The sequence below is a fragment of the Chaetomium fimeti genome, assembly GCF_033439085.1.
Source record: "Chaetomium fimeti strain CBS 168.71 chromosome Unknown B0H64scaffold_5, whole genome shotgun sequence".
Classification (NCBI taxonomy): domain Eukaryota; kingdom Fungi; phylum Ascomycota; class Sordariomycetes; order Sordariales; family Chaetomiaceae; genus Chaetomium; species Chaetomium fimeti.
Genome location: NW_026944333.1, coordinates 1,957,983 through 1,972,687, shown reverse-complemented (window position 1 = coordinate 1,972,687; position 14,705 = coordinate 1,957,983). Strand labels below are relative to the sequence as shown.

The 14,705-nt window shown below is 57.0% G+C and overlaps 6 protein-coding genes across 6 annotated transcripts; 4 read left to right on the top strand and 2 right to left on the bottom strand.

The window, feature by feature from the left end:
• The first annotated feature begins 172 nt into the window (after positions 1-172).
• On the top strand, positions 173-1,498 carry B0H64DRAFT_187089 (uncharacterized protein). Its single transcript, XM_062799006.1, has 2 exons — positions 173-430; positions 585-1,498. The coding sequence occupies exons 1-2, from the start codon at positions 346-348 to the stop codon at positions 1,130-1,132; spliced, it is 633 nt and encodes a 210-aa protein (XP_062657938.1). The 5' UTR covers positions 173-345; the 3' UTR covers positions 1,133-1,498.
• A 785-nt stretch (positions 1,499-2,283) lies between these two features.
• Positions 2,284-3,726, bottom strand: B0H64DRAFT_186598 (uncharacterized protein). The gene has a single exon (XM_062799004.1). The coding sequence runs from the start codon at positions 3,413-3,415 to the stop codon at positions 2,426-2,428; it is 990 nt and encodes a 329-aa protein (XP_062657937.1). The 5' UTR covers positions 3,416-3,726; the 3' UTR covers positions 2,284-2,425.
• A 1,997-nt stretch (positions 3,727-5,723) lies between these two features.
• Positions 5,724-6,447, top strand: B0H64DRAFT_443500 (signal peptidase complex catalytic subunit SEC11; the record flags this gene model as incomplete). Its single annotated transcript, XM_062806713.1, has 4 exons — positions 5,724-5,804; positions 5,892-6,106; positions 6,168-6,269; positions 6,327-6,447. The coding sequence occupies 4 exons, from the start codon at positions 5,724-5,726 to the stop codon at positions 6,445-6,447; spliced, it is 519 nt and encodes a 172-aa protein (XP_062657936.1).
• A 538-nt stretch (positions 6,448-6,985) lies between these two features.
• B0H64DRAFT_187524 (uncharacterized protein) lies at positions 6,986-8,628 on the top strand. The gene is made up of 2 exons (XM_062799008.1): positions 6,986-7,655; positions 7,708-8,628. Exons 1-2 carry the CDS (start codon positions 7,197-7,199, stop codon positions 8,386-8,388), a joined length of 1,140 nt encoding a protein of 379 aa, XP_062657935.1. The 5' UTR covers positions 6,986-7,196; the 3' UTR covers positions 8,389-8,628.
• Positions 8,629-9,611: 983 nt separating this feature from the next.
• Positions 9,612-11,012, bottom strand: B0H64DRAFT_463304 (FAS1 domain-containing protein; the record flags this gene model as incomplete). The annotated part of the gene is made up of 3 exons (XM_062807589.1): positions 10,311-11,012; positions 9,858-10,230; positions 9,612-9,773 (listed from the first exon to the last, which is right to left on the bottom strand). Exons 1-3 carry the CDS (start codon positions 10,835-10,837, stop codon positions 9,612-9,614), a joined length of 1,062 nt encoding a protein of 353 aa, XP_062657934.1. The 5' UTR covers positions 10,838-11,012.
• A 917-nt stretch (positions 11,013-11,929) lies between these two features.
• B0H64DRAFT_433585 (uncharacterized protein) lies at positions 11,930-14,531 on the top strand. The gene is made up of 2 exons (XM_062806054.1): positions 11,930-12,509; positions 12,609-14,531. The coding sequence occupies exons 1-2, from the start codon at positions 12,347-12,349 to the stop codon at positions 14,438-14,440; spliced, it is 1,995 nt and encodes a 664-aa protein (XP_062657933.1). The 5' UTR covers positions 11,930-12,346; the 3' UTR covers positions 14,441-14,531.
• Positions 14,532-14,705: the final 174 nt, after the last annotated feature.

Here is a 14,705-nt window from a genome sequence, read left to right as displayed (position 1 = left end):
TTAACTAAAGTAACCGGCAAAAGCGTGGCAGAGGCGGGTTGACGGCCCGGATGCTGATGCCAATGACGGCTCAAGGCCCCCTCTTGCTCAACGTGTGCACTCCGCTCTCGAACACGAGCGACGGCTTAGCGGAGTTGCCGTAAATGGTAGTAGAATCGTGAAAATGGAAACCGTCGAATACCACATGGCTTTTGCCTTGCACTATCCAACGCCGTAGGAGGGGTTTGTGAGGGGTGGGTTCTGAAATATAAAAGGCGCCGCCCCTCACTCATTCCCCAGCAGTCACCTCTATTTTTTTAAGCCTTCCAGAAACTTAACTGCCTGCCCCCAAACGTCACCGTCGTCATGGCACCCACAGATATATTCACCATCACCGCCGACCCGGGCACCGACATCTGGCGCAAGCCTCCCACGACCGACGTCTTCAATGGTAACACACCCCGAACCTCATCCCCCTTGCACAACTCCGCAACCCACACACTCCCCAACCACCACCCGCCCCTTTCCCTTCAACGCCCAACCCTAACGCCACCACCACCACACCCTATCCATCTACCTACCTAATCACTAACCACCCACCCCAGCACCCACCGCCCTCACCCCCGCCGGCCCCCACCCGCAGCGCACCTCCGGCCCGCTAAACGCCTTCCTCTCGGCGCGCCTCTCGCTCAACTTCACGCCGCAAGAGACATACGACCAAGGCGGCCTCTTACTCAGCCTCCGACGCAAGTCCGACAGCGACAACAACGCCCCACCCTCCAAGTGGATCAAGACGGGCATCGAGCTGTACAACGGCGCGCCGCGCGTGTCGACCGTTGGGTGCGACCGGTGGGCGGACTGGTCCGTGGCCGACCTGCCCCCTTCTTCGTCATCTGCCTCTGGCGGGGAGACTGGGTGGACGACGGTGGTGGTGGAGAAGGACAAGGACGGCAACGGGACGGGGCTGTGGGTGTACCGGGTGGCGGAGGGCAGCGGGGAGAAGGTGCCGCTGCGGGAGATCTGCTGGGTGTTTGGGGAGGATCCCGAGGCGTGGGAGGTCGAGGTGCACGCGATGGCGGCGCGGCCCGAGAAGGGGGTGCAAGGGGGGTTGACGGTGGAGTTTGCGGGGCTGGAGGTCAAGTGGGCTTCTTAGGTGGGTGAGTTAAATGTGGATGGGGAGGAGGTTACATGTCACAGTCACGGAGATGGATAAGCAAGTGGGCCGGGGACGTTGTTGAGGTGGCCGAATGTGTTTTCTTTTTTTCGTCCCATTACCTAGCCCCTCAAGCGGCCGGCGTAGAGCCTTGCGGGAACCGGCGGGATGCTATCTAGCGTGCTGCGCGCCCTCTAGGGGCGGCAGAAAGATACCATCTCATACCCATCCCGATGATATAAAAGCCCGAATTCGGTTCGTCAAGAAGTCAAAGTCGTCATCATCATCAGTCGTTACAAACGAGTGACCGCCCTACTCTGCGCGGCGAAGTATTGCAAGCAACCATGCAGGTTCCTTTTTTTTTTGGCCGGGGGTGTTGCGCGCCCCCTTTTGTTTCCCTCTCAACCATGATCATCCGAACTGTCTTGTGTGTTTTTTTCGACAAAAAAAAGTGGGTGCGGCCGAGCGCGCTTTGAGTGGTGTCGATGCCTAACAGCGAGGCTTGGAAACCTCGCTGCGATGTTGTTCAGTCTGAGTGGTGTGTGGTTCTGACTCCAGCCTTGTATGTTTCCAAAAACGCCAGGGAAAGAAAAAAGCTGAGATGTCATCGCCGATCCCGTCCCAAAGAAGCCCAGCTTAAAAAAGCAGACAGAGCAAGAAAAAGAACACAATTCATGGTTGTTAGAGGGAAAATATGCCGAAGTGCGGCGGGTTAAAACGACGTGTTGTGTTTTGTCGGTTATTAGACGTCGAGTTTGGCGAGAAGCCCATATCCTCCTGGTCTGCGACCTCCTTTCCCCTCATGTCTTTGTATTTGGCGGCCCATTCGATGAGCGACGATGCCAATCAATCTGATGCAATTCAGAATACCAAAACGCCAGGGTTCCGTGAAATCCCAACCAGCCCAGTGTCCCCAGCAAACAGAGAACCAAAAAGAACTGAGACACTAGAGGGGCAGCGAGCTGCGCGTGTCTTCCTTGCACATACTCAAATCGTGTGTCGGCATTAAGCCCCTCTCGCTCCGCAGATCTTGAAGCCAAAATTGGTCGGCCAACCTCATGAGAAGTGAAGATGTTTCAGGTGGATGAAATATCTTCCAAATGGTGTTCCAATCTGACGGAAGATGCGAGGAGTTTCGATGAGAAAAGACCCAAACGCCGGATGTTGACGAGCAAACAAAGACACAACCCCTGATGAACCCGTTCCGCTGCTCGGTAAGTGTTCCCCGTTTACGCCTGAAGAAAAAAACCAGGAACCTGTTCGTTACGCATTATGTGCAAGGAGCCCAGCCTCTCAGATGGTCTTTGGGGTCCGCACGTTGCTCGCCTCAATGACGTCGTCGAGGTGGTTGCACATGGCAACGAACAGGTCGAAAAAGAGCTTCCCGCTGCCCTCGCCGTACACGTCGCTGCCGGACTTCTCCATCTCGGCCTGCATGGTGCCGCTGCGCTTGAAGGTCTTGCGGCACCGGATGATGAGCGCCAGGTAATGAGCGCGCAGGCGGCTGTCTGAGTCGGGGGTGTGGGCGTAGCAGTATTGCGCGCTGCGGAGGATCGTGCCGACGTCGATGCCCGACTGCAATCCTTGCTTCCGCAGCGCCAGCCTCTTGAGCTCCTCCAGTCCATAGCGCTCCGCGGCGCAGTAGATCACCGTGTCGCGGAGCAGGTGCTGGTTGACGCTCGAGAGGTACACGGTCGCCTCGACAGCCGAAGGGGTCTGGGGTGTCTGCCCTGCGCGACCACCTCCGATTTTTGGTGATTCGTGGATCGTCGGGGAGGTTTGTGGTGTGGCCCGACGGGGAAGCGAATCCTCGAGTTCCCACGAGTTGCGCTGCTTGTTGTGCTGCAGACGCGGGTAGTAGTCGCCTTTGTAGAGATACTCGAGGATCGCGCTGAAGACCTCCGGCTCCTCGTCCGGGAGCGCAATCTTCCTATTCTGCGCATCGACGTAGATGCTGCGCAGGACCTTGTCGAAAAAAGGCGCCTGGCGCAGCACGTCTTCGTGCGCTGCAAACAGCCGCGCCTCCCGGCCCACCACGAGGGTGACGATGGGCGAGGGGGCGATTGGCTTATCGGCGGGCCTCGCCTGCTCCGACTGCATGCGCGAGGTGTCCTCGCCTTTGAGCGACCGTTTTAATTTCGACACTTTCTGCGGATCCCGCGTGGCACCCTTCCTCGTCAGCCTCGCAGACTTGTCCACCCGGTGTTGCGAATCCATCGCCGTCGAGGCAGCCTCCCGCTGGGAGGTGCTGGCGTCGCGGCTTCGAAACGAGCGCTTGAACATGGTGGCGGTCTGCGGTTCGTGGGCGGTATTCGTACCGGAGCGTGATGAGGTTATTCCGTACTGGTGCTGAGAGAACGCGGGATAATGGAAATGGCGGCGCAAGGAGAGACTGTCGCCGCGATTCCGGGGGTGATAAGAGAGTGACGAAAAGAAGGAAGGAGTGGAGGAAAACGGAAGAAAAAAAGAGTGATGCACAAAAAAAGATTGACGGGTCCGGGCGGCGTTATCCCAACGAGAAACTCATGAGACAACTCCAGCAACAGCTTTGCGACCCTTTGGTTGTGTGATGGGGGGGGAGGGAGAAAAGAAAGGAAAGGGCAAAGGAGTGGGGGGGTTGTTGGATCTATTTAACCCGGCATTTCGGCCGTGGTGGGGGCAGCACAAGGGTGTGTGTGCCTGAGAAACACCCAAGATCGAGAAACAAGCAGGGCTGCCCGGGGAAGCAGGTTGCCTTGAACCCTGGCGCATGTTCATTGGATGGACCAGCTGGCGAGCTGCTTCCAACCAGGAAAAGAGTTGACGTTGCTTCAATTGCGATTGCTGGCGTCAGCGCCTCGTTTGCTCAGCCATTCACTTGACCGTGAACAGTTGTGCACACCAATCGTCAGGTCTCGCCCTGTCGATGGATGGCTTCGAGAACTTAACGAAGCGAGGGTCCCTTGCCATGTCCCTCGCCGCTCTACCTAATCAAGGGTCAAAAGCTTGGGTGAGCCTTGGATCAAATTCTGGTGAGGCCTGTGGAGGTCTGCCAGCATTTGGGCCGCATTCCGTTTCTCGAAAAGGGGATTGGTCAACACGGTTGCCAACGCAACGAATTAAGGTTGACATTGGCTTCCGGGTTGAGGTTGGGCGGCGCTTCGAAGCAGCGTTTGCTGCAGCATTTTGCCCCGAGCGGGGGCACGTGAACAATGGCCGCCCACTGACAACAGAGCAGACGGCCTTCCTGCAGAGCACAGCCTCAGTTGACTCAAGGTCATCGGATACGCAGCGATGCTTCCGGAGGGCGATGAATATTCGGGTTCAGGTACCATTGTCAATCGTAAATTGTTGCGCCATCAATCGAATTCCGAAGATATCCATGGAGGGTGATCGATCTTCCGAGCCTCCCCACATGGCCCCAGGGCCAAGGAATGCGGAAAAGGTGGGTCCGAGACAGGCCCCCTTGCAGCCTTCTATCACAACTTCACGCCTCGGATTTCCTCCTGGCCCGACCAGCTCATGGTCAGCTCCGCACTTTTCATGCTCTGCGTTCTCCTCTTATCGGTTGCTTCCTTCCATATCTATTTGTATCACCTGACGACGTCTGTCGTATGTGATGACGAATTAACGGGCGAGTGATGACTCAACAGCCGAAACGAGAAAAAGTTCAGCAAATATTGTTACCCGGGCCGCCTTTCCACTACTCCGAGTCCGTATCACCTAAACTTGATGGTGTGCCATCTGAAAACTTTGATATGTTCAAGCCTTTTGGTCATCTTCTCAGTTCAACTCGTTGCCGCATGAGCTCGTGATCCCCCTGCCCAGTTTCCGTTTTGGCGACAGAACGATCGAAGCCGGTAACAAATCAACCATCAGTTTGGCCAACTAACGTTGATCATAGCGGTCGTCGTCATTGGTGGCGCGTCGGTGATGCATCAGGCCTTACAGGTAGAGGCACATAGCGCTAACGGCAGTGGAGGTGAGAATTGAAGCAGAGGTTTAGCGAGTACAGCAAACAGCTCTAAGTTGGTTGTTTAGGTAGCCGAGGAGGCAGCGCAAAGGCATTGAAGACTTCAAATTACGGAAAAGAGGGACTCCCAAGTGGTGAAGCCTTGGGAACCCGGGACCGAGGAGACTTGCACCCTCAGTTTCGCCATCAAGGGACTTCGGGGCAGGAGGGGATGTTGTCCACAGGGTTTGACTTTCTCGTTATCGTGATTGTGTACCAGTAGCTCCGCGTGTAACAAACGCTCCCACGATAAAACGAGGCTACCTACTATGCATTGCGTCCGCTTTACTGGCTACAACTTCAAAGTCATTGACTAGAAATTGCACATTCTGGGAGGCGTTGAAATGGCTTGCTGGTGAGGTGGTGTTGTCTTGGCTCTCTGTTTCCTGCATGGTCTCTTCGGGTGGTTCCGGCGCCCCACATTATTTCAAACACGTCCCAATCACCACTCGCCAATTCAACACCGTGGCATCGAGCGCAGCGCAACGCAACACGACTTTCGTCTCCGATCCGGTCAACAGCTCTTGGGAGCCGCAACAGCTTCGCACAGCAACCTCACGCGGAGTCTCCGACGACAATCACAACCCCTACCCTCCCAAGATGCTATCCAGTCTGCAAAACCCGCGGCAAGCCGCCGCTCAGCTCATGAACTTTGGGCTGATTCTCTCGACAGCCTTCATGGTGTGTTCCTCTCCTTCTCTCCAGAGCTGCACATCGAGAACGCCGGCCCTTCTCCTGCTCAATTCATGCTGACTTTGTGGGGTATAGATGTGGAAAGGTCTCTCGGTTATCACGGACTCGCCCTCTCCGATCGTCGTCGTCCTCTCAGGCAGCATGGAACCCGCGTTCCAGCGCGGCGACCTACTTCTCCTCTGGAACCGCAACCTTATGTCCGAAACCAACGTCGGTGAAGTCGTCGTGTATAATGTGAAGGGCAAGGACATTCCGATTGTCCACCGGATAGTCAGGAAGTTTGGCGTCGGGTGAGTTTTGCTGCTGCGGGCGGGTTGCGACGCGGGTCGGCATTCGGCTAACACCACCCAGGCCAGACGCAAAGCTTCTCACCAAGGGAGACAACAACGCGGCGGACGACACCGAACTCTACGCGCGCGGCCAAGATTATTTGAACAGGAAAGATATTGTCGGGTAAGACGAATGCATCCGAACCTACGATAGCAGAGCGAAGCTGACACCAGGAAACAGGAGCGTTGTCGGATACATGCCATTTGTGGGGTATGTGACTATCATGCTATCGGAACACCCGTGGTTGAAGACGGCCATGCTAGGGATCATGGGGCTGGTTGTCGTTTTGCAGCGCGAGTAATACTACCGACAGTTTGTCCACCTCGTATACCCGAGCTCACATTGTATTCCACCACGCGCGAGAAGACATCAGGGCCACATGGTTCCATGGTTACCCCGGGTGCCCGTTGGTCGCCAACACCTCTCGTGCCACCCGCCCGCCCAAGATGCCGCTGGATCCGTGCTGGGGGTGGTGTCATTTATTGCTTGTGACTGGTCTCTGCATGGAACTTGTGTCTGCGACGGTTGCCTTGCCGGTCCACATCCCCTTCGCCGAACGCGCTTCACGTCGAACATTTTATCTCTGGTATTCAGAAAATCGGCGTCCTGATACTGGACTTTGGAATCCCTTTCTTCTCATCCCACATAGCGCGTCTTCCGTGCACGTGTCGCATGATCGTATTTGCTTCCGAATGAACACCAGGCATCAGGGGTTCGTGATGTCTTGGCAAGCGCCCTTCCCGCTTTCGCTTTTCCCCGTCCAATGCCAAGACCGGCTAAGGAGGCAGCGCTGGCCGTTGGGGTCTATTTTTGACGGCAAGGATCTCGAGCAATCTTAAAAACAACACCATTGCCACCATTCAGTGTTTGTCGCCTTTCCCGGTCACCCTCTTTTTTTTCACCGTTGTCACTCGTTTCGACTTTGTATTCTCAATCGCGCTCACTTTTGGGGGCATTTTCTCTCATTTTGGACCACCGTTTACATTTGACTTAAACCTCCCTATTATCGACTTTCTCCTGAACAGTACACGTTCGAGTGAGGGGTTGAACATGGCGGGCGACGACAGCTCGGCCACGGAACCGAAGATCGGAGAGTCGAGTCGGGTTCAGGAGAACGCTCACAGTGAAAATGGGGGGGATCAACGGCAACCCGAACGTGGAGTTCAAGAGGATACCGAAACGCAGCCATCGCCCCCGCTACCACCGAGACCCTTGCCCGCCGCACATCAAGAGCTGTTAAAACATCAACATCAGCCTCCTCTTCCTCCACCGCACGCCGCCCAATTTGCCCATCTGCCAGTCGAACAGCCCTATGATGAGCGCGGACCGGAGCGCCCATATTACCCCCGCTGGCACAAGACGAAACTGGCATTGCTTCTTCTCTCTTTGGTGGTTTCCGCCGTGATATTTGGCGTTGGCATCGCCCTTGGCTTCCACAACGCTCCTTATTATCGGGCCTATTATTACACGGTCCCGATCGACTACGAACTGGGTCTCTCCGGCACTACGGTACGTCGGGACTGTCTTCTCTATTCGTCGCATGCGAAGCTAATCGAAGCAGGCCGGCCTTGCGGTTGTTGTTACCGTCATCGAGTTCCTGAAGACCATGTTTTCCCACCGGCGCCAGGGCATGCATCCTGGCGCCCTCGTCGCTTTCCACCTCATCATCTGGCTGATGGCTGTCGCAGCCGTCGTCCTGACCGGCCTGTTCGCGGAGTCCTACGCTTCCGACTGGTACGATTACCCACGCGCCGACCGCATCGTCCTGCACAGCCAGAGCCAGGTTTATGAGCAAGTCCTGATGGGGTTCGTTGCTGCGCTCCTGTTTATCCATTTTGTCCTGTTCATCGGCGCTTGCGTGGAAACAAATCGGGCCGAGAGAGCGAATAAGGAGGTGGTCGTGGTGAGGGTGCCGGTCCAGGTCGGTGCTGGTTACCAGGGGGCAGGGGGGCACTATCCCGTCTACGGACCGCCGGGCGCGTACCCGGCGCCGTTCCCGGCCGCACAGATGACGCAAATACCGACGGCTGCAGGTGCCGGAACGGGCCCTGCCCCTCCTCAACCGGCGGCTTTGTATGCCGGATACTACGCGCCCACACCCGAAAACGCAGCCTCGCAACGCCAAAGCCACCATGGTCCGATTCAAGGATACTACACACCAGCCCCGGCTCCTACGACAGCCGCCCCTCGCGAACAGCCCCGGGCCTCGGCGCCTGCACGGCCAGCCCCCAGTTCCAGCTAAGCAACAACCTTTTTCTCGGCGCCACCGATAGAGCCACAGCAAAACAGGGAGGATGCCAAGCCTAGTGTGGGAAAAGGGCATAATTTGGGGGGGCTCGTTTGTCCATAGTTGATTGGGATAGCAATCTTGAAACGGCAGCTAGGAAACAGCGGGCGCGATGGCGTTCTTAGATTGGGGGTATGCGTCTTATGTAAACTCTAATGTAATCACGACGGCTTTGAGGTTCGAAGTGGCAGGCAATGTTTTGGGTCATCACCCATTAAACCAAGAGGTTCAAGTTGACTATGCCCAAACCTACATCAACACTAGTTCCAAAGTCGGGGACCACCCCGGGTTAAACCAAGGCTGCACTACATATCAAGGCGATCGTTGAACCAGTCGTCAGTGCCCCCCAGCCGGTCAAGGTCTAAAATACTTGGTAAAGGCCAACCGCCGATCTCCCAAAAGCGGCTCTCTACGGTTTTCCGACAGCAGCTCTTTCACATGCGCAGGCCCAACCCTTTTAGCTTGCGGATCGCCGAGGAACAAGCCAGGGGTTGCATTTCCCCGCGTCTTGACATGGGATCTCCCCCAACCCAGAGCTCCAGCTCCGCGAATCACGCAACGGTGCCTGTTCACCCACTGCACGCCGATCCCTTGGCCAGGTCCACTCGCCTGAATACCACTTTCAAGATCGGACGACGGACGCCCTATAGGGGTGTATGTAGTACAGGAGATTGCAAGATGGTTTGAGGGTGAATCCCTCTCGGGATGTACAGGGGCGACTGGGTTCCATCAGAGCGCTGTCGACGAGCTCGAGGAGTATAACTCTAAGCCATCAGACAATGCCCGTCTCGTCTAGTCCGTGGCATTTGTTTTGTGAGATCTTTCGCGTCAACAGCTACTACAACTTCGACCTCGAAGTATGGTCCCAGAAAGCGCCGGGCGCTAGCATAAGGTTTGTCCTATTCTTTTTCTTGGCTACCTATTAATTTATCACACTATGGATCCCTCCGAGAATGTTCCCTTCACGCTCCCATTAAACATGTCTTTTCCACTACACCCTTAAGACCCTGGAACCGTCTCCGTGCAGACTTGCCACTTGACTATCAACGCAAACTCGATGTGTGACCAAATATCCTCACTACCTAACCAGCCATAGCTAGGTAGGTATCCGGCTGGGTCACGTAAAACAAAGGGAGAGAAGGATTATGCATCCCATCCTATGGTGGGCCATTTGCGACTCAGAGAATGTACCCAATCGCCACGGCAACAGCCACAGAGACCAGGCCATACACCGACGACGGGTCAGATTTCACGCCAGCAGCGGTGGCAATCGGAGAGTTGACCCCGGTCCCGGTCGCCGGCGTGGTGGGCGTCGCGGCTGTCCCAGAGGCAACGACGAGCTACATTCGCACATCTGTCAGCATGAGGGACCCTAGGTAGGTAGGTAGGTATTCAAACGGCAACCGGCCAAGCCAGCCACTCACCTTGTCGATAGTGTGAATGACGCCATTCTTGATGACGGCATCGCCGGCCAAGATACGCGCGCCGCCGATGAAGAAGTCGGGACCCTCGACAGTCACGGTCACGGTGGTGCCGGCGAGGGTGGTGTAGGTCGCGCCGTCGACGAGGAGCGGAGTGTATGCGGGCGGCCCCTGCAGCAGGTGCCCCCGGAGCACCTGGGCGAGCTCTTCGCCGGAGATCCCGTCGGGGAAGACGCTGTCGTCGGGGGCGAGGAAGGTGATGCTCGCCCTGTTGTCGAAGTTGGAGAGCAGGCCGGTTTCCTGCAGCGCCGCGAGGGCATCGTCCAAGCCTAGGAATGGGAGGGTCTCGGACAGGGGACGGGGGAGTGTGAAGAGTCTGTTTGGGGTGAAGGTGGAGGGCGGGTCAGCTTCTTTCTAAACTTGAAAACAGGCGTAGGACATGGTTGGGAGACGAACCCGCTGACGGGACGGATAACACCGCAGTCGTAGGGAATGTCGAGGCCAGTGACCTTGACGCTCTCACCGAGACCGGACAGGACGACGGGAAAGGCGGCGTTGGGGACGTTCTTCTCGATAATGCTCGAGTTCTGACCGGGGCCAAGGTTGACGAATTGAGGATGGCTCAACAAGTTCATACGGGAGATGGCACCGGGTGTGGTGGTTATTTCTGCCCGGCGCTTGTCACCATAGTCCTCTTGGCCGGGGGCCGCGTACTGGGTTTTCCAGGCGGTTGTATTATCGTTACGGCGTGCAAGCGAGCACGTCCCGCGCTGGGCCAGCGCGGCATTGGTCGGAGCATAGATGATCATATTGCGACAGGCGTTGAGGACGACCTCCCCGCCAGCTCCCTGTAGCTCTCGGGCAAACTCGGTGAAGCCTTCCTGTTGAAGGACAGGGAGGAGTGGGTCAGCGAGGACCGTGAAGCTCAGCAGCGCTGCAAGAGCAAGGGCGTAGAGAGTAGCCATATTGAAAGGGGATTTCATGCTAACAGAGGCACAGAGGAAAAGGGTGACAGGGATGCGGCTTGAAAGGAGAAGCTGAAAGCACACTGCTGGTGCAAAGGCTCGGTTTGCGGTGTGTACAAGTTGGATCTGATGGATTTGAGCCAGCGATGGGCGGATGGTCGACGTTTATAATACGCGGCAGACACCCCATCTCTTCTTGGAAGTTCATATACCTACGGTAGGTACGTATTACAAGGAGTTCTGTGAGTCCATTACCCATGTTCGATTCGGACCCGAGCTCCTCCTACACAGTACAGACCACTTGTGTCCCGGGGTCAAAGGCAGAGCCGCAAAGGCGTCGTTTGGGCAATGCCAGAACTACCTGATTATTGGAGGTCCGTCTTTGGGCATATCCGCACTGCAGCAAGCAATAAGGTCGGCCGAATTTAACGCGTGGATGACCAGGACGTGATATAGAGCCTCATAGGTGGGTGACGTCCCCGGAGGCGGTGCCAAGATGCCCGATGTCGATCTTGGACGTGTCGTATCCCCGTGCGTCCCGTCAGCCCGAGCATTATTCGTAGCCTGGTGACCCTGGTCGGCGTTCAGAAGCAGAGGTGATAGATGTTGATTGGTTTGTATCACCCTGGTGCATCTGCAATACACATCTGGTTGCTGTATCGTCTGGTTGGCCCGGGAGAGCGGAGATGCTGCCGTTGGTAGAGCTCTTTTGGCCTATCAAAAGCGGTTAACCAGCCGGCGTTGAGGAGGGCCCTTGAAGTATATCATGAAATGCAAGACTCAGATGTGATGTAGGGGCTTATAGGAGGGCTACCTCCTCGGAGGCGGCGCTGATGCCGATCTTCGATGTGGTGTATCGCCCTACACGTCGTCGAGCCGAGCTCTAGCCCGGTCGACGTTCAGAGGCAGAGCCTGATAGATGTTGATTGCAGCGTGCATTCGATTTCTACATCATCCGGTTGGCCTGGGAGAGCGGAGATGCTGTCGTAGTTGTAGATCTTTTGACATGTTCGCAAAAGCACTCGACCGGCCGGCGTCGAGGAGAAGGACCTTTCAGCCGCATCGTCCAACACCACATCCACTTGGCACCACTCGGGAGCAGGACATCCAGGTCGTGTAACCTGCAGTATTCCAATATCAGAGCCAGCCTTGCCCCGTTCCCACCAGTCTGGTGCATTACGCTGGACCTGGACCTAATGTGGTGTCGTAGGACGGCATATCGCATGCATGTCTCAGCCGGTAGCCCAACTACTAGGCTTCGGGTAGCTTTTCCTTCCCTCCTCGCCGCCGTAAGCGCAACCTGAGATGCTCCCGAATCGGCACTGCTGTTACGTGTCTCGTGCAGGTCAAGCCTTGGATTGGGTGCTAGCGAGGCGAGGTTGGGCATCGTGCCCCTTTCGCCTTCTTGAGTGAAATGGCTACAACTCGGAGTGCTCACGTACTGGTCGTATATCGTCCACGTTTCCTCCGGCGCAACTGCCTCCAAGGTGGTCATTCCTCAAGCCAACACAACGGCAATCTTCCACCATGTCGACAGCCTATGCCCCCCCGCCCGAGACGGCGTACCTCAGGAACGAGGTGTTTAACATGCCGACCAACGATGGCGACGTGTGGGCGATATCGTTTTCCACGAGCAGCAGCCAATTCCTCAACGGCGCCATAGCCGTCGTTTTCACCCTCATCTTCCCTTGTTAGTGTCTTCTCTCTCTCTCTCTCTCTCTCTCTCTCTTCTCTCTTTATCTACCCCTGCTCCCTTCCCAATTCAGATGCTCACCAACATGAAACGCAGGGGCCTGGGGACTCATCGCTGCGGCGGCTTTGTATGCGGCCCCGAAGGAGTTGACACGGCGCCAGTCGGTCGGCCTGGTGACGTTATGCAACGCACCGGATCCCTGGACGGCCTTCAAATGCCTCTTGGTTTTCGTGTATGAGAGCGTGGGCACCACCAAGACGTGGGGGGACTCGGTCCTCGGCTTCGTGTTCGGTACCATCGCTCTCGGCGTATTCGTGGTCGGCATAGTCATGGGTATCATAGGGCCTCCTCTCCTGCAGATCGGCAACGTCGCCCCGGTGCGGTCCAGCATCCTTTTTTACCCTACATTGCCGCCTGTAGGCGACGCACTTGGGCGCGAGCTGTTCAACGGCCACCGGAGCCTGGGTGTCCTGCGAGCTCTGAGCAGCGTCGAGATTGCCCGGGTGACGATGCGATCTAAGGTAGAGATCACGACAGCTCCTAACGCCACGGCCCTTGACCGCAACCCCTCGTCCCAGGCGGACCCCCCCGAGTTCACATTTGCCCTGACGTACTCGTACAATCTCACGGGCCCCGACTTTGGTCTCGAACATGCCTCGGACCTGGCCCTCAGTGTCTCAGGCGCGTGCCGTGCCGATTACACCTGGCTCAATGAGACGCATCCAGATCGCGCAGCCTACGATCACTACCAGTTGTGGGGGCTAAATACCCTCCCCCCGTACCGTGTTGCGCTCAACGGAAGCTCGATTGGGGACCTGCCCAGAGCCAGTTTCCGGCTACATCCAGACGCCGGGAACCAACTCCAGAAGGACGGCAATGTTTCATATGCCATATTGGTGACGTCGGCCCATCGCCCGAGTATCTCGGCGGGTTCCGACCCTTTTTACGTGACGGAGCCGAGCGACCCCAACACGGCTGGGGCAAATCCAACATACGCCGAGTGGGTTAGGAGCGGCAGACCCGTGCTCTCATGCTGGCAACAAGACCGATGGAGCTACCGAGGAGAGCGGGTGAAAAACGTCGCTAGTCTCAAGAACGTGACCGACATGGCGGTACCCCGCGTGCTTCTGGATGTCCTTGAGGCCGCTCTCTCCCAGCCCCTGATTGTCGTCATCGGCCCCATCGCCGGACCGTCCGCGCTCGAGTCGGTCATCACTAGTCCCGGAGGCTTCAACACCGACGGCCTTATCGATGCAAACGCTGCTAGCATTCAGCGAGACCTCGAACGCCTGATCGTCGCCAGCTTCGTCAACACACAGAACGTCTTTGTTGACGCGGCCTTGTCCGAGCCCTCGGAGGGGCAAAAGGGGCTGGGGAACATCTTTACCGGCACCGACGGGCAGCCACGCGATGGCGCCGGCAGGTTCGTCGTGACCACGCCCGACGTCCAGACGTTCACCCTACGGGGACTCATCGCCCTCGCCGCCGTGGTGGTGGGCCTGGTTCTCCTCAAGACGCTGCTCATGTTCAAGCTCATCCTGCATGCCGACTCCCATGGCGATGCGGCCAACCCCCCGGCCGACAGTGAGACACCGGACGGCCCGGGGACCGGCCCGGGGACCGACGCGGGGACTCGCCCGCCCAACGACGATCGGTGGGCGCGCTTCAAGGCCTTCTCCGCCATCAGCCTCCTCCGCAACGTCTACGAGGGCGGGCGAGGCGTCCCCAGGGACGACTGGAAATGCTGCGAGGAGTTCCCGGCCTATGACCCCGACAAATCCTTCCGGTTGGTCAAATGCAACCACGGAGCGTGCGCTTGCGGCGGCCATATAGAGACGGACCGTGACGCCTTCCCTCGGCAGGATCCCCCGACCCTCAAGCCCCCTCCAGCCCCCGAGAACCCCGTCGACGATGGTAAAAAGGGTTAAGAGGCACAAGATGGCATTCCCGGCAGAGATAGTTTGGTGACGCTGGACACGGTTGTTGACAGTGGGCGGGTCACATAACGGAAGAAATACCAAAAAGAGAAGTACGTAAGGTAAGGTAGGTAGGTACCAACCTACCTTTAGGTACCAGGTAGGTAGCTTCAAGAGAATATGAATTCCAAATAGCCCGGGATGGATAATAGCCGTAGTGTAGAACGTGAATTCAATTCAGTATTCAATAATTATAACGTTATCGGATGCACAATTG